The sequence below is a fragment of the Hippopotamus amphibius genome, chromosome 9 (genome assembly GCF_030028045.1).
Source record: "Hippopotamus amphibius kiboko isolate mHipAmp2 chromosome 9, mHipAmp2.hap2, whole genome shotgun sequence".
Lineage (NCBI taxonomy): Eukaryota > Metazoa > Chordata > Mammalia > Artiodactyla > Hippopotamidae > Hippopotamus > Hippopotamus amphibius.
The window spans coordinates 24245939-24265358 of NC_080194.1; the positions used below are offsets into that span (position 1 = coordinate 24245939).

At 40.1% G+C, this 19420-nt stretch overlaps 1 protein-coding gene across 3 annotated transcripts in view; it reads right to left on the reverse strand.

The window, feature by feature from the left end:
* NELL1 (neural EGFL like 1) overlaps positions 1-19420 on the reverse strand; it is an 886038-nt gene that overhangs the window by 861719 nt on the left and 4899 nt on the right. For all 3 annotated transcript variants that reach the window (XM_057749117.1, XM_057749116.1, XM_057749114.1), the window contains exon 2: positions 16060-16188. In XM_057749117.1, coding sequence (XP_057605100.1) covers positions 16060-16188 — 129 coding nt within the window. The remainder of the gene's footprint in view (positions 1-16059; positions 16189-19420) is intronic.

Here is a 19420-nt window from a genome sequence, read left to right on the forward strand (position 1 = left end):
TGCATGTTTGACATCACTACACAGCAAAGAAGACCATGTAATTGATTCCATGGACCACCATGTTTCAGGCAGTCTTTCTTACTTGTGGAGGGAAGATTAGGCTACATCAGAGTATCAAGTAGAGGACTTTAGAATATGCAGGAAACCTCCACATCAAAGTGTGACTTTAAATAGGATTCGCTCCAGCTATTTATCAAGAAGGGCAGTTACTTTCCCCTGGACCAAAGATTCTTAACCCCAACAGCCAATTAGAGGCTCCCAGAGAGTATTTATAAGACTATCAAAGTCTAATGGGAACCTCACATTCAATGAAATAAATCATAATCTCTTAAAGGTAGGTCCTCAGCATTTGAATTTTTTCAAGTTCCCCAAGTGATTCCAGTATGAAATCAGGGCAGGGAACACTGTACCAGACAGGAAGTTCCTTGAGAGCAGGGGTCATAACTGCTGTCTTCAAAGCTATATCTCCAGCACCTAGTATTGTGCCTGGCACTTTGCTGATGTTCAGTAAAAAAAGAAAAAAAATCTATGAAGTAAAATAAAAGAACCCTGAATAAATGAATCCTGACCCTGAACAGACCATTCAATCCCACATTGGTTTCTCCCTAAATGTTATTCATACCAGTTCATCTTTTCAAATTTTGAAACGTTTTCTCTAGAACTGCACTTGTCTAATACAGTAACCACTAGGCACGTGTGGCTAAATCTAAATTTTAAATGCTTAAGATTAAATGAAATTTAAAATGTCTCAGTTACCCTAGCCATAATTCAAGTGCTCAGTAGCCACATGTGGTTCGTGGCTACAACACTGGACAGCATCAGTGTAGAGCATTTCCATCACTACAGAAAGCTCTATTGGACAGTGCTGTCCTGTAACAACCAATTCCATTTTTAAGAGCTACAAGTGACCTTGGCGGTTTAACCCAACCCTTCCCCTTTATAGATTGTAATGAAATTTAATGGTAATGAACATAAGCAAGTAAACATGGGTCCAAAAAACCAACAGCATAAGATCAAGAAGGGAAAAGTCAGAGCTTAGCAAGTGAAATAGCAAACAAACCAATCTCTATGGGGTCTTGGTCCACAATAAGTTTATTATGAATCAATTCTGTGATGGGGTGCAGTGACAGAAACTTGATATGAACTTGAATATAAACTTGAACAAGGAGAGGATGCTCTGCTGTGTCCTGGTCAGACCAGATTAGAAGCACCACATTCAATTCAAGACATCAGACATCATTAGGAGCAGAGACAATTGGCCAGGTACTTGAATAAGAGAAAATGATGGGGAAATTCAAAATAATGTCACATCAGGAACTGCTGAAGTAACTAGAAATGTTAACCCTGGAGAAAGGAAGGGAGGGAGACCTTGAAAGTTGTCTGTAAATATCTGAGAGAATGTCTTACGAGAAAGGGATTTAGACTTTATCTCTGTGGTCATAGTGCCTCATTAAATCATTTCTTTATTCACTGCCTAAACTCTTTCTTTTTTTTTAATAAATTTATTTATTTATTGTATTTATTTATTTATTGGCTGCCTTGGGTCTTCGTTGCTGTGTGCAGGCTTTCTCTAATTGTGGAGAGTGGAGGCTACTCTTCCTTGTGGTGCGAGGGCTTTTCATTGCGGTGGCTTCTCTTGTTGCAGAGCATGGGCTCTAGGTGCATGGGCTTCAGCAGTTGTGGTACTCAGGCTGAATAGTTATGGCTCATGGGCTCTAGAGCACAGGCTCAGTAGCTGTGGTGCATGGGCTTAGTTGCTCCGTGGCATGTGGGATCTTCCTGGACCAGGGCTCGAACCCGTGTCCCCTGCATTGGCAGGCAGATTCTTAACCACTGAGCCACGAGGGAAGTCCCACAACTCTTTTTTAAGTACCAGCTCTAAGTGCCAAGCATTGTTCTACGTACTGATGTATGATGAAAAAAAAAATAACTGGAGTCATGGAGTTACCTATGATCTTCTGGGAGACAAAAACATACATAGGAAAAAAATATATATGTATACACTTTCAACTTATGGAAAAAACTCTGAAGGACTAAACACCAGGAAGTGGTGGTTTATAACAAAATGTGGGACCCTCATATGCATGATGGTCAGGGAAGACCTCCTTGAGGAAGTGATATTTAAGAGTAAGAGTACAGATATAAGGAGGTCTTCCAGACAAAAGACAAGCAAGAATGATGGTGTGGGTCAGAGAAAATCTTGGGGTAGTCAAGGAACCAAGAGGTGGCCAAGGTGACTAGAGTGATTTAGATGGGATCAATGGAAGGGCATTGCATTAAATCAAAATTTGTCTTCCTTTAAATTATTTCTTACCGAGTGGTCCAAAAATAATACGAGCTGCCTCATGATGTGGTGGTACTTCCATCACTAGGCGAACAACCATAGGGTTGGACTTATGGATTACTGGACAACTAAGGATTCCCTTCACAAATCCACTCTACAGTGAGGTATGTATTTTAAGAATTTAAGAACCATGGGCAAGCAAGTATACACAAAGATGTACCTTGAAGTATTGTTTGTCAGAAACCTGAATCAAACCAAGTTTCCATCAATAGACAAACAGATGAATAATACATCGTGGGGATACGCAGCAGCTCCAGCTAATGGACTAGATCTACATGTCCTCAAAAGAATAACGGTGAGTGAGTGAAATAAGTTTCGGAAAGATCCATACTGTCTGATGCTATTTATATAATGTCTTAAACCACACAAAGCAACAGCCAACATTTACCAAATGTTTACTATATGCCCAGTAATATTCTAATATTGAATACATGAATACATGAATCAAGTCAATCTACAGAACACTCCATGTTGATTGGTGCTTTCTTATCTCTATATTATACACGGGCAAAATGAGGCAAAGAGAGGTTTCCCCAAGGTGAAACAGCTAGTAAGAGTCAGATCTGGGATTTGAATCTAGGCCATCTGACTCCAAAGGCTGTACATTTAGCCCCTACACATATGCCCTCTCTGTTATGTATGTTGTATATGGACACATATGAAAACATAAATGTGGTAACATATAAGCATATACACACACACCTATATACATGCAAAAGGACTAAATACTAATCAACCGTGTTAGTGATGGCCTTTAAGGAGGTTGAGAGAGGAAAGGACCAGGGAGAGGAATGTAGGGACTTCAACCTAGTCTGTAATGTTTTTGTTTTGTTTTGTTTTGTTTATTTTTTTTTATTTTTTTGGGGGGGGGTACACCAAGTTCAATCATCTGTTTTTATACACATATCCCCGTATTCCCTCCCTTCCTTGACTCCCCCCACCTCGAGTCCCCCCCACCCTCCCCGCCCCAGTCCTCTAAGGCATCTTCCATCCTCGAGTTGGACTCCCTTTGTTATACAACAACTTCCCACTGGCTATCTATTTTACAGTTGGTAGTATATATATGTCTGTGCTACTCTCTCGCTTCGTCTCAGCTTCCCCTTCACCCCCTGCCCCCTCCCAAACCTTGAGTTCTCCAGTCCATTCTCTGTATCTGCGTCCTTCCTAGTCTGTAATGTTTTTAAGGCTCTAAACTACATGAGAAAATATTAACATTTGTTGATTCCAGAGGACGGCGTTGCTGCTTTGGGCTTGCCCATATTTTTCTTTTCTTTTGCAAAATAATTCCTTGTCAAGCTAAAAATTCCATGACTTTAAAGACCTGAGGCCCAGAGAAGTTAAGGGATACACCCAGCAGTCAACAGTGAAAGAGCCAAGCCAGACCCTGGGTCCCCAGACCCGTGGTCCTATGCATGCTCTGCGACCCCATGCTGCCAGATGGTGTGTATGTGCCTTATTTTTTCACAGACTGTAAGCATGAGGACTGAGCCAGCCTAGCTTATCAGAACATCTTGGCTCCACTTCATACAAGGGCTGCATCCATGAAAAGTTGTATTTAAATAAAATATTTGCATATTAAATCATATTTTCTCCACTGATTTACATTCTAATTTTAGAGATGTGTTCCCACAGAAAAGAATTTAGTCCCAATATGTTAAAATAAACCCCAATTACAAATCACAGCATTCATTAAAGAGCACAACAGTCAAGGCAGAGCTATTTCTCCCACAACACTCTCTCAGGAAAGCCCTGGTCAAATGGCCACAGAGACTACATTTTAAATGGATACATATTAAAGTATAGCTCCATGGTTAATTCTGATTTCCTTGCATGTTCTCTTTAAGTAGTCAAAAAGATTACCAGGTATTCATCTCCAGATATTCAGCAGGACCCACAAGTGAAGGAATTACTAAAAATTCTGTTAAATGGAATTCATCAACTTACAAAACAACCATCTATCCTGGTTGATTTAAAATACCTGCCAAAAGATATTTGGGCAGACTGTCGTTTGCTGTCTCTTAGGGGAAGCCATATCTCTATCATATTGGTCTTATTTTGTCTTTACCACCATCATGAAGTAGGAAAAAATAGCCATGAGGTGGATTGGGGCAAAGACACAAACTCTGCAGGTAGAGGCTCCTGAATTCAAATCCTATGTCTGTCACTACAGCTAATGTCAGTTACTGGAACTCTCTGGGTCTCAGTTTCCTCACCTGTATAATAGACATGAAAACAGTACATATACAGGAATGTTGGTGGAAGGATTAAAGGGCAAATAAATTTTAGGAGTTGAGGTAATGCTTTTTTAAAATAAAATCCAGGTCAGACAATAGTTATCCATCCTTATTAGGAATTAAGTAAGTAGGTAATTGCAAATATATACTCCTTGAGAGAAAATGAAATATTTTCCTAACTGTAAATACATGAATTGTTTAAAGTTATCTGAACTTACTTTATACCTATTTATTTGCTTATAATGTCTGTTTACCCTTAAGAGCCAGACTTTCTCTGATTTTCTCACTGCTGTATTTCTCATGCTTGAAAGAGTGCCTAAAACAAGTAGGTACCTGCTAAATATTTATTTAATTTTAAAAAGTATATTTTCTGAATAAATACCCTTAATAATAATATTGACTAACATTCCAATTTCTTTTTATGGCTTACAATAGATTTATTTTATCTAAATTAACCCTCAAAAATATCTTGTGTCATAGACACCACCATTATTACTCATGTCTCATGTCTGGAGAAAAAACAAATTCCAAGAAGTAATTTGCCCAAGGTCAATTTGTTAGCACGGAATTGGTTCTTATACCTAATGGCTTCTAAAAGAATTCTTATCTTTTTACATTCTCTGCTGTCTCTCCCCATCTCTGCTTTCCTTAATGTACAATTTGATAGGAAAAGGAGCATGACTGCAAAAATAGATTTTAGTGCAGATGTTATAAGTGTGCAGATTTGGGAAATAAATACAGAGTTTATTTGCTCTATGATATCCATTTACTCACATAGCCATCGAATGATTTTCCAGAATATGCCAGTGCAGGTGTTAATTTGCCCCAGAGAGGAACTTGAAAACCCACTCCACTCCCACAGCTTGCTTGAGGGTTGGGTTTTTTTTTTGCAAGAGCAAAAATACCTATATTTGGGAGACACTGGTATGTGAATTGAATCACTCCACTAATTGATTAAATGCAAAGTTATACTAAATCACTCCTCTCAAAGTGAGGTTGACTCGGAAATGCTCCCAGAGGTAATTAGCGACTAGGCGCATCAAATCAACAGAAAAAACAATTTAGACTTGGGCAACAGTGGGTGGCAGGAAATCTGGAAGATCAGCATTAAACAAACCCTTTGGGTAACTCCATTTTACTCAAATTTTCTAATCATTAAGAGCTATGGCTTAAACTTCAGACACCGTCTTGTAAAAATGATTATACATGGGCAGTGCTCCTATGAAACAGCAACCACATATTTAATTCCTATCCATCTTTCAAGGTCTGGTTCCAATGCCACCTCCACGAGGGAGCTACCCCAGGTGAGCCAGTAAGAAGAAATTTCTCTCTTCAACAAACTTTATCCACACCCCACTGCAAGCCCGTTCTGTTGTCCTCTATATTAGAATGTCTGGTGACATGCTATGTTTGCCTTCTAGACCATTCCCTCATTGCAGCCAAGGTCTTTGGCTTATTCATCTGTGTCTTCCCCAACATCTAGCTCAAAGCCTAGAATGCAAACAGGTGCTAAAAGCTTCAATCTTCTCCTCAAAGTATCCCCCATTAGCCTTTGTTCTACTTTGTCACATAAAAAGAGATATTGGAAAGATACTACTTTTTCTTTAGAAACTCTCCTAAAGTAGAACTCCTAAAAGGTAGCACTTTGCTGGCAGGGAGAAAAAAAAAAAGTAACACATTAAAGAATTTGCACTCATGCATATTCTAATTCACTTTTATAAATGAAACACCAACAGACAGACACATCCTCCCAACTGCTCAACACCAAGACACTGCCATTCAGGGAGAAGTGCAAACCATCAGCTTCTCTGAGTCCCACTCAAAGCAAAGCAGAGGTATTCCAGAATGATTTTTGAAACTGAGGCTGGCACTCAGGATGTTTTTCAGCTTAGAGAAGATCTATGACAGTCTTACACATAGCCAACTCGTTCTCCCCACCCCCCTCCCCAATCCATATTAAAATATGATTTGTTTCAGGAAGAAGACAATAAAAATCTTATTCATTCAAGTCTTTGCACTCTACAAGGACAGCAGTGACAAGATAACCTTAAAAAGCTGAGTAGCCACAAAATAAATCCTATCAGGCTTTGGAGCTGGTATGATAGGAGTGTTTCCAGTTAACTGAGCTTTCTACTTAAATTTATCAATATTATCAAGAGGCTAGCATTGAAATGAAGGTTTTCACTCTCTCAATACACATTAACTCAGAGCTGGACTTAGGATGGTGAAATAGGGGAAGAAATAAAAATAAGGGAAGGAAAGAAGAATGAATTTGTTTTGTATACTTTATATCTTTCTCTTTTTTTCTTTGTTTTAAATTTATTTTATTGAAGTATGGTTGATTTACAATGTTGTCTTAGTTTCTGGTGTACAGCAAAGTGATTCAGTTATACATATATACACATTCTTTTTCATATTCTTTTCTGTTATAGTTTATCACAGGATATTGAATATACTTCCCTGTGCTATATAGTACGAACTGATTGTTTATCCATTTCATATATAACAGTTTTTTTTTCATTCCCACAAGACAATCTGTCTCAGCTGGAAGGGAGGTTCACTTCCAGCTCATGGGAAAATGAGTGGGTGGCAGAGGGAAACAGAACATGCCACAGTCTCAGGACAGCCAGGGTGACACACGCCAGCTGAGGCCTCCATGTTTCCATGTCTCTGGGGCTGTGGCTCTGACTTAGCTCCTGCCTGGACAGCATCAGTTATACTTTATATTTTTCAAAGTACTTTTTCATACACTGTCACTTAATTCTTACAATCAATCCCATTTCCAGATGAGAAAACTGAGGATGGAAGACATTAAGAGACACACCCACTGGAACTGCCTCAGGCACTTCCATTTACTCATTGATAAAAATAGAAGAATGATAATATTTACCTTATATGGTAGTAGTGAGGTAAAATAAATTAATACATAGAAAGTGCTAAGCCCTAATCTTCTGCTCCCTCCCCAGTCCTCTGCTTTTCCCACTATCCCAATTTACCTCTGCAGGTTAAAATCTGACATTAATAACACACAAGACAGATGACACACGTAGAAGAAGAACACCAAAATCATACCTTATTGCTTAAAAATGTACGGACTCACATTTAACAAGAGCCTGTCATGTACCAAGTACAGTTCTAACAATTTATGTGTATTAATTTATTTCACCTTCATTATAACCGTATATCGTAAGTACTATTACTACCCCATTTTATCAATGAGTAAACGGAGATACTTTGAGGTAGAGGGCTTAAGTAATTTGCTACTTACTACCATGTATTAAACTTGAAAGATAGGATTTTCTTAGCTTGCTCATATTAACTGAACTGTGGTGAAACACTAAAATCTCTGAGCCTCTCTAGACCTGCACTGTCCAATATAGTAACCCCAAGCCACATATGGCAATTGAGCACTTGAAATATGACTAGTATGATGGAGGAAATGAATTTTTAATTTTATTCAATTTGAATTAGTTTGAATTTAAATTTTAAATGAATATTCAATGAAACAGTGGTTTTCAAGACACTGGACATCGGTTAATGAAAGACAGTGACCCTTGAGAGATGGAAAACAAAAGAGATGAGCCCTACAATTACCCAAGTTTACTGCTCTGAGAGAGCTTCCAGGCTGTGCCATAGGGAGGAGAAATGCAGGCAAAGCCCAGCAGTATCCCTGAATTGAGATGAAGAAGCTGAGAGTGCGGGGAGACCAAGCAAGGCACATAGATTTCACAGGCCAGCATACATAAGAGATAACAGCAGAGAGAAAAATATGGAACTCTCTCAGCTGACTACTTATCAGAGCATGCATGTCAGAAAACTACCCAAGGACATAGAAGAACCACCCAAAAGGCAACAGTGCCCTGCCTACACAAAGAGCCAAGAACAGTACCTACTCTCACCATTCAAACTGGAAAACCCCATAATTCATGGGGCATTGGGTAGAGTACATAGAAGCTTTTGACTCAGTGCTGGGAAATAATTAATTCTAGTCTCTATACTGGCAGTAGCACTGCTCTGAGTCATCTAACAAATCTGAAAAGTAGGGCCCATAACCTTCAAAAATTCTGAAGGACTATGTTTTACACCTGACACATATGATATTGTACATCAACTATACCTCAATTTTTTTAAAACAGGATCCAAAAGAATCAAATTGTTTTTCATTAATTTAACTAAAACTCAAGAATATTTATAAGAACACAAAAATAGCCAATACCAAACAAGGCAAAATTCACAATGTCTGGCATTCAATCAAAAATTACCAAGTATACAAGGAAGCAGTAATGAAGAGAAAAATTAATCAATCAGAATCATCCTAGCACTAATACAAATACTAGAATTAGTTGTCAGGGATATTAAAACAGTTATTATAACTGCATTTCATCTATTCAAAGAGTTAGATAAAGACATGGAAGATTTTTAAAGAGTCAAATTGAACTTTTAGAGATGAAATTACAATATATGACATTAAAAAAAAACAGAATGATACTAATAGCAGACAATACAGAAAAACAGTTCTTGAAGTCAGAATAATAGAAACTATCAAAAATGATACATAGAAAAGAGAGGAAGAATTTTTGAAATGAACAGAATATCAATGAACTATGGAACAATTTTAATCAGCTTAATATACACATAATTGGAGTCCCTAAAGGAGAAAAAGAGAAAGAAACAAAATATATTTGAAAACATAATAGCCTTTTTTTTTCTAAATGAGATGAATTTCAATAGATTCCACACACAAGAAACGTTAAGAAAATCAGACCAAGGTACATCATAATCAAATTGCTTAAAGTCAGCGATAAGAGAAAGCCTTAAAAGCAGGGGGGAAAGTTACATTATCTACAGAGGAACAAAAATAGGATGACAACAGATTTCTCATTGGAAACAATGCAAATGAGAGGACAGTGGGTCAACATCTTTAAAGTACTGAAAGAAATAAAACTGTCAACCCAAGATTCTACACCCAGTAAAAGTAGTTTTAAGTAATGAAGACCTTTTTCCAGACATACAAAATCTGAAAGAATCCATCACCAGCAGACCTACACTACAGGAAATGTTGAAGGAAGTCCCTCAGACAGGATAAAAATGATACCAGATGGGAATATGAATCCACACAAGAGACTGAAGAACACAGGAAATGGTAACTATATGAGTAAATATGTGATTGATTTTTCTATTAGCTAAATATGTTCAAGGTAACTGACTGGACTTCCTAGGTGGCGCAGTGGTAAAGAGTCTGCCTGCCAATGCAGGGGACACAGGTTCGAGCCCTGCCCTGGGAAGATTCCACATGCCATGGAGCAACTAAACCTGTGTGCCACAACTATTGAGCCTGTGCTCTAGAGCCTGTGAGCCACAACTACTGAGCCCATGTGCCGCAACTATTGAAGCTCACGCACCTAGGGCCTGTGCTCCACAACAAGAGAAGCCACTGCAATGAAGAGCCTGCGCACTGCAATGAAGAGTAGACCCTGCTCACAGCAACTAGAGAAAGCCTGTGTGCAGCAGCGAAGACCCAATGCAGCCAATAAATAAATAAAATAAATAAATTTATTAAAAAAAGATAACTGACTAATAAAAATAACAATGTAATATGGACTTTATAACAGAAGTAAAAGTAAAATATATGACAACAATAGTACAATATCAGGGGGAGATACATATACTATCGAAATATTCTTATTATATACATAAAAGTTGTATCACCTGAAGGTACACTGTTGTCATTTAAAGATATATACTATAAACCCTAAGACAACCACTAAAATAATGAAACAATGAGTAAGCCAACAAAAGAGATTTTAAAAAATCATTTAAAAATTTCAATTAATCTCAAAGAAGCCAGAAAGAGGGAAAACAAGGAAACAAAGAATAGACAGGTAGAAAACAAATAACAAAAACCTAGATTTAATATGACAGTGTCAATAATCACATTAATATAAATGGTCTAAATACCTTGATGAACAGAGATTGTCATATTGGTTAAAAATTAAAAAGTAATACCCATCTATATATTGGCTATAAGAAAATCACTTTACATGTTATTATATGATTAATTTCAAAATAACTATGACAGGTAGAAGAATCCAGATCCTCTCCCCCCCCCAAAAAAGAGTAGACACTGTATGATTCTATATATATAAAATACCTAGAAAATGCAAAGCATTGTATAGTGACAGAAAGCCGATCAGTAGTTGCCAGGGGGTGGGGGTTGGGAAATATAGGAAGGAGGGATTATTTTAAAAAGAGGAAACTTTGGGGTGATAGATATGCTCATTATCTTGATTGTGATGATGGTTTCACTGGTGTATTCACATATCAAGAGTAACAAATGATACAGTTTTTATATGCACGGTTTATTATAATCCAATTACATCTTAACAAAGCTGTTAAATTTTCTAATGATACTTAAAACTATGTATGGAATAACTTGGCAAAGCTCCTGTATGCTGTAACCATAACTGTAACTATAAATTTACAGACTAGATTTTGAAGTCTTCAAAAAAAATGTAAACTATCTCATTAATAATTTTTTATATTGACCATATGTTGAAATGATAATATTTTTCATATATTGGGTTAAATAAAATGTATAGTTAAAATTCATTTCACTTGTTTCTTTTTACGTGTTTAATATAGCTGCTACAAAAATTAAAATTATAGATATGGCTCACTTACTTATATTTCTCTTGGACAGTGCTACACTGGAAAGAAGGATTTATCTGGAGTATGCTGGAAATATATTGCTTATATTTCTGCCCAACAGTGGGGAGCCACCCTATGGTAGACAAAATTATATTCCCTACCCCTAAAAGATATCTGCAACAGAATCCCAAAAACCAATAAATATATTACTTTACACAGCAAAAGAGACTTTGCAGATGTGACTGAGTTATGGATCTTAAGATAAAGAAATTATCCTGGATTATCCAGGTGGGCCCAATATGGGGAAAAGGACCCACAAGGGTCCTTATAAGGGAAAAGGGGAGCAGAAGAGTCACTACCAGAGAAGAAAATATGACAGAAACAGAGAGAAGGAAATGTGACATCAGAAGCAGAAGCTGAAGTGATGCACCCACAAGCCAAGGAATGTAGTAGCCTCTAGAAGCTGGAAAAACAATAACTGGATTATCCTATAGAGGCTCTAGAAGGAATACAGCTCTGCCAACGCCTCGATTTTAGCCTTTTATTTTATTTTATTTATTTTTTTTGGGGGGGGGGGGTACACCAGGTTCAATCATCTGTTTTTATACACATATCCCCGTATTCCCTCCCTTCCTTGACGCCTATTTGTGACTTCTGATTTCCAAGCAAAGTGTTGAAGTTTCAGCCTGGTTTCTCTTTGCTGCTTACAGTAACAGATGAGAAGAAAAAGAGAGATTGAGGGAAGAGCTGTTAAGCAAAAAGGAATCAGGACTGACTATACGGAGAATTCCCAGCCTACCCAGATTGAAAAGGCAATAAAATTGGGAGATTCACTATCAGCAAAGTCTACTCTGGAAGAAAGTCAAGGGTGTGGCTGAACCACCTTTTGCTAGTGCCTCTGCAGGACCAAAAGTTCAGAATATTCAATCACACAAAGGGCTCTTTGAAGAGATCAGCATTGTAAATCATGATTCCCCTCAGCCACCCCAGCAGAAGACAGAAACAGATTGGATTATCTCGGAAAGATCTGTAAATGAGCCTTTGGTCTAATGGACTGGAGACCCTCCAGGTTCTTGAAAATGTTATACCAGCAGAAACACTGCCAACTTGGACTGAAGGGGACAGGAAGCAAATGAAATGAAAGCAAGCTGATCAACTCCCAGAATCCTATAGGCAAGAAACAGGTTGATAAAACTATTCAACTACAAATTTATGCTACTTTTCATGAAAAAGAAAGATTCAGAGGAATGAGTCACAAGCCCAGAAGGCAGAGCCAAAGACCACAGAGGATGATCCTCAGGCCCTGAAAGCCAACAGAGTTTGCCCGGCCGGATTTCAAATTTTCTTGGGACTGATGACCCCTTTCTTCTTTTCACTTTTCCCTTTTAAACAGGAACTTCTATAACTGGCATCCTATACCCGTCCCACTATTAAATTTTGGAAGCAGATTACTTGTCTTTTAGTTTCACAGATCCATAGATAAAGAGTAATTTTGCTCCAAAATGGCAAATACTCAAGAGTCCCACTCATACCTGATTTAGATTATTTAGATAGTGAGATTTGGAATTTTTCAGCTGATGAGTGGATGAGATTTTAGACTCTGATCTGATGTTATAATGGGTTAAGACCTTTGGAGAGACTGGAATGGGCTGGATGTATTTTGCTTGTGGGGCAGACACGAATCTTTGGGGGCCTGTGGGAAGACTTTGTGGGAAGAAGAAGAATGGCTCCCCAAAAATGTCAGTGTCCTAATTGCCAAAACCTATGAAAGATGTTACCTTACATGGCAATGGACTTTGCAGATGTGATTAAATTACAGATCCAGAGACGGAGATATTATCCAGGTATGTAATCACAAGGGACCTTGAAAGGGAAAACCCTTCTCAAGGTCCCATAATAAACTTACTCCTCCCACCAAAGAAGCTGAAAATCTCTCCTTACTGTTGAGCCTGGTAGACATCCCAGAAGCAGCTGCTAAAGCAGAGAACACACAAATTAGAAAGCAGAGATCTAGCCCAGGGAATAAATAAATGAGCAAATCACTAGCCTATAAAGCAGACAACAAGCCTTTCATAGAGCACATTGGACTGAGGAAATTTTAGTTCAAATCAAAATGTTTATTTGCCACCTACTATGTGCCATGCACAATACTTGGCCCTGGAGATGTAGCTGTATTTAGATAGGAAGACTTCTGCATTCATGAAGCTTACATATGAGCAAGGCCTCTGTAGCAACTCTGTTGACAAAGCATCAGCAGCACTTCTCAAATCAAGAATGGGCTGGCCATCATAAAAAAATCTAGAAACAATAAATGCTAGAGAGGGTGTGGAGAAAAGGGAACTCTCCTGCACTGTTGGTGGGAATGTAAGTTGGTACAGCCACTATAGAAAACGTTTTGGAGGTTCCTTAAAAAACTAAAAATAGAACTACCATATGACCCAGCAATCCCACTACTGGACCCAGAGAAAACCGTAATCCAGAAAGAAATGTGTACCATAATGTTCATTGCAGCACTATTTACAATAGCTAGGACATGGAAGCAACCTAAATGCCCATCAACAAATGAATGGATAAAGAAGATGTGGCATATATATACAATGGAATATTACTCAGCTATAAAAAGGGATGAGATGGAGCTATATGTAATGAGGTGGATAGACCTAGAGTCTGTCATACAGAGTGAAGTAAGCCAGAAAGAGAAAAACAAATATTGTATACTAACTCATATATACAGAATCTTAAAAAAAAATGGTAAGGATGAACTCAGTGACAGGGCAAGAATAAGGATGCAGATGCAGAGAATGGACTGGAGGACACGGGGTTGGGCAGGGTAGGGGGCAAAGGGGAAGCTGGGACGAAGTGAGAGAGCTGCATAGACATATATACACTACCAACTGTAAAATAGACAGCTAGTGGGAAGTTGCTGTATAACAAAGGGAGATCAACTCGATGATGGGTGATGCCTTAGAGGGCCAGGACAGGGAGGGTGGGAGGGAGTCACGGGAGGGAGGGGATATGGGGATATATGCATAAATACAGCTGATTCACTCCAGTGTGCCTCAAAAGCTGGTACAAGAGTGTAACGCAATTATATTCCAATAAAGAGCTTAAAAAAAAAAAAAGAATGGACTGGCCTCTCAGCAGGAACTGAACAGACCTTGCACAAGGCAAAGACAAAACTAATCCAGCCTGTATTCTCTTAACTATGCCCCATTTACTTACTTTACCAATTCCTTAGTAAGAGTAAGTGGAAATTAACATATCTGTAGTCTTTTTATATATTATTATATAGTATCTGTAGATGAGCTGCATATTATTAACAAGGCTTAAGTTCTCTGCACAGGAAGTAGATACATCCCATCTCATAATGTTGCTTCAGTCATTCTAAAATAATCCTTTTGTTATCTTCACAAAAGGCTGGGTTAAAAGAAGCCTGCCAGGCATTTTCATAGAGGAATATCCAGGCTGCCTGTCCACCATATCTGATCAGATCACTCTCCTGCTTCAACTCCTCAGAGGCCCCCACTACTGTACAAAAGTAACAAGGCCTATGGACAAGGGATATTTACAATAGTTAACAAGTACATGGCCTCCGACCTATCAGGATGGACAATGGCCATAAAGCATCAGTACACCTAAGCCCATGGATATCAGCTAAATATCAGACCCCAGTGTGACCTAGCCCCTGCCTACCTCTCCAGCCACTCACCACCTTTCAGCCATACCAAATGTCCTTCTGTTGATTTCTGCCTTAAGACCTTCACACATACTATTTTCTTTGCCCAGAATGCTCTGAGCCCTCACCCCTTCCTACACCAGGCTTTCTATTCATTTTTCAAGTTTCTAATGACATATCACTTTTTCAGCATAGCCTTTCCCTGACCACCACCATCTCCCCACCCCCATTAAATCAGATCTGCCTGTTTACTCTTATTTGGCAATCTATACACCTCCTTCATGATAAGTGTAGCCACTGGAAGTCAATAATTACTTGTGTAATGACTGTTTCCCTCACTGTATTTATTTACTCTTACTAATAATCCTGCTATTAGCATGTTGCCTGGTACACAGTAGGAGTTCCATAATAACAGCTAATCCTTACTGGGGATTTACTGTGTTATCAGGCACTGTTTGAAGCACTTTAATGGATTAGCTCCTCTAATCCTTGTAACAGCTCCATGAGGTAGGTACTATTATTTCAGATGAGGACATAGGCAGAGTCAAGCTGAGGAATTGCCCAAAGTTGCCAAGTCAGTAGTGGTAGGGTTGGAGTTTTAGCCCAGGCAGTCGGGCTCCAGAGCCCAGTGCTTTAAGAAGCACACTACACTGCCCTTATGAACACTTGTTGAATGATTCAATGAATTGCAGTCAAGTTTATAGTGGGTAGAACCAAGTAAGCTATACCCCTAAGAAAATACAGCCGTACAACATCCTCTGCATGCATGGTCCACCCATCAAATGAGAGATAAAGATATAGGAATAGGAATGGATGTAGGTACAGGTAAAGATATGGATACTAGTAGAAAAAATATCCTGTAAAAATAATATGGCTAGCCAATGGCTTTCAAGAACTTTACAAATTTATTCCGCTTTAGAGCCCCATCCAAGTCCCCTGGGAAATTCCCAAGCCAAATATTTCATCACCATGCCCCTGACTGCCCCCCTCACACCCTCATAACACCCCCAAAATATCTAAACAGCCTCAGCATTTTTGAGCATTCCACAAGAGAAGCAGCAGAAATGATCCTCCAACAAATATGCGCCAAAGGAACCCTCCCCAGACAGACCCTCCTCCCCAAGTTCTGCCCCCACACAAGGAGAAAATGCCTTTACCTTGAAATAAAAATGCTTTGCTGGTATTGTGCAGCCCGGACACCTGCGTGACTCCAAGGGTGGTGTTCACAAGGTCGAGCTCAGTGATGATGTCCATCTGAAGGTCGGGGTCCATCCCAAAGCCCACCACTGAAAAGGAACAAAGAGCCGTCTTGACTTAAAATGCACACTTGCTTGCAGCAACATGCAACACAAATGACAGCGGCCAGGAGTGGCAGGGAAGACAAGGAACCAGTGCTGAGTGCTTGGAGACCTCTTCCCCTGGATGGAAAAGGAAGGCCACTCTTTGCTCCATCACCCCACTGGTGCTGTGGTTTCTTCGTCCCTTCCCCTACTCCCATGTCCCATCACAGGCTGAAAATCCCTTATGCCAAACCCTCGGGGCCAGATATGTTTCAGAACTCAAAATAGATCATCTGTTGGAAAGCTAACACGGCCCATATACTACATTTTATGTAACACCCTCAGCAAAGTCTGCATCAGCACCCCATAACCAAACACAATATTCTTAGAGCAAAAGTATGATGTTTTTCTCTAATTGGTGCAAATAAAGACTGTAAATAGCCTTATATCAGTTCAGGTCAAGTTTTGCCACCAAAGGCGTTCAGCTCAGGGTAGGTTTTGCTGTCAGGTGAGTTATGAAGAAACGCTGGGTTTCTGAGCTTTTTTAGATTTGGGGGCTGTGGATGCAGGATTGTCTCCCTGATCTATTGCGTTGGCCAAAAAGTTCATTCAGGTTTTCTTGTAACATCTTACGGAAAACTTGAAAGAACTTTTTGGCCAACCCAATACCTGCTTCAGAGACTGACTGCAGACACCACTCTCACCAGGAAGCATTAATCAGGCACCAACACCTGTGACAGAGGCAGGAAATGAGAGGGACCCTATCCCTGTTGATTAAGGGTGGCAGAGAGACTGGCCAGGAAAGAGAATCCTCAGAACGAAGGATGTATATTTCAAGGGGATTCCTGAAAAGTGAGACACCTGACAACTTTTGGAGAACCTTTGCGCAGAGAAACAGGGCCCTGAGCCCCCACTGCCTCACCCAAAAAAGGCAAATCCTTAAGCCTGTCACTCATCTACAGGGTGCTCTGCAGAATGATTCTTTCATGACTGCAAAGTGGCTTCCAATTATACATATATATTAATAAGGCTACCAATCACTCCAAGGGACTGTGTTTAAGCCATTCCTAAAGGTTGTGCCTATTTACACTTAGCATCTCAATAGTGTAATTCTGATTGCACAGTTGGAAATGTTTTAATCAGCAACAGCTGTCAATGTTTGTCTGGGGGTAATGCAGTCACTGAGACAAGACGTGGAGAGCTTGCACCCAATTTGTCCCGGAGAGAACAAGTGCATTTCATCAGGGCAGAACACACTATGACCATCTCATCTGTCCTCCTGCCCTCACCCCTTACCCCACAGATCTCCTCACTCTTTTCCTGTTAGGAAACAGGGGCTGCTGCAGCAATCCAGGCTTCTGTCAATAGAAGGTGGATCAGGGAAGCGTCTTTGGAGCTAAAGGTGGGCCAAGGGTTAAATTAAAGGCACGGTGCATAGAGCTGCCTTCTCGGTTTTTGTCAGGTTTCCCCTTGTCCTCTGAACTGCAGGTTTAAGTTTTCTCCCTCCAAATGCAGCCAGATGTGAGACCAGTTTACCCAAAGACAACCCATTCATTCAATCACTCATCCATCCATTTGTTCATTCAGTCGTTTTTCAACAGATATGACTGAGGGCTTTCTATAGAGCTGGCCTCACAAGCATGCATTCCTAGGGCAGCGGGTGAGGAGAGGGCAAAAAATAAACAAATACGTAAATAAGATAATCTGAGATGGCCATAAATGCCATGAAGAAAATAAAACAGAGTTACGAAAAATAAAACAGAAAGCAGCTTGGGTGGAGGCTTTATAAAGCATGGTAGAGGAAGTTTCCTCCAAGCAGACACCTGAATGACTACAGGGGCTGGTGATGGTGTAGTTATTCCAGAAGGGAAGATCTGGTTGGGGAAGCTTTCCAGGTTTAGAAAACAGCAAATGGGGCTTCCCTGGTGGCGCAGTGGTTAAGAATCTGCCTGCCAATGCAGGAGATATGGGTTCGATCTCTGGCCTGGGAAGATCCCACATGCCGCGGAGCAACTAAGCCCATGCACCACAACTACGGAGCCCACACGCCTAGAGCCCATGCTCTGCAACAAGAGAAACCACCCCAATGAGAAGCCCGCGCACCGCAATGAAGAGGAGCCCCCACTCGCTGCAACTAGAGAAAGCCCCCGCGCAGCAAAGAAGACCTAACGCAGCCAAAAATAAAATAAACATTTTTAAAAAAGAAAACAGCAAATGCAAACCAGAAACAAACTTGGCATGTAGAGGAAACAGAGAAAAGGCTAGATGGCTGGAGCAGAGTGGGCCGGCAGGGAGTGGTAGAAAATGAGGCCCCAGAGTAGGCCCCACGTTGTGAGCCGCCACGAGGAGAGGGACGGTATTCTAACTGCAATGGGGTATCACTGGAGAGCTTTAAGGTATGCGTTTAAGGGGAGGAAGAATGGGATGTGCTCTGATTTATATCATGATCTCACTTAAGGTTCCATCCTACTTGCTTGACACAGACTCAATTCACAAAGACTGATGACTGACCTACTCTGCGCAAAGAAGCACTGAGCTAACGGACATCTATCAGCCCAAGTCATAGCACCGTGAGGCTCCTGTTGAGACTGGCAATGTTTTTCTCAAAGTGAGCTCAGATACCAGCAGTTCTACGATCACCTTGAAAAGGCAGGAAAGGAACTAATATTTCAGTTTGATCTATAGTGCTCTACACCTATATGGCAGAAATTAAATTCAGAGTGATCTCAGAGGACTTCCACGCTGGTCTATCTCTGGCCAGGAATTTGGAAAGTGGTTTGGGGAATGTGCCCTTAGCTGAACACAAGAGGAAGGAAGCATCCCTGTAGCCTCAGTGCCTTGCACAAGGCCTCATAGAGGTCAGGCCCTGAATTTAGGTCCTGATTAATTAACTGATGAGTGGATGCATGATCATTGCTTTGGGTACAGTGATCTCAGGGCAACATGCATATCTGGGGAATACCACAAGAGGACGGGATGGCATTCAAGTCAAGGAAACTTTCTAAGAGGAATGCGGTTGACTGAATTATTGGCTTCAAATCTTTACCCCTCCCATATCCACATGCTCTGCTATGTGGCTTTTCAGACTCTTCCACTAGAGTAGGAGTAAACCTCCCCATCCCTCGACTTTGAGCCCAGCCATGCAACTTCTTCGGTTCATTAGGATGTTAGCAACATTACACAGAGGACTGGATGTGCCTGTGTGGTGGGGCCGGTTCTCTTGTACCTCTGCATCGCA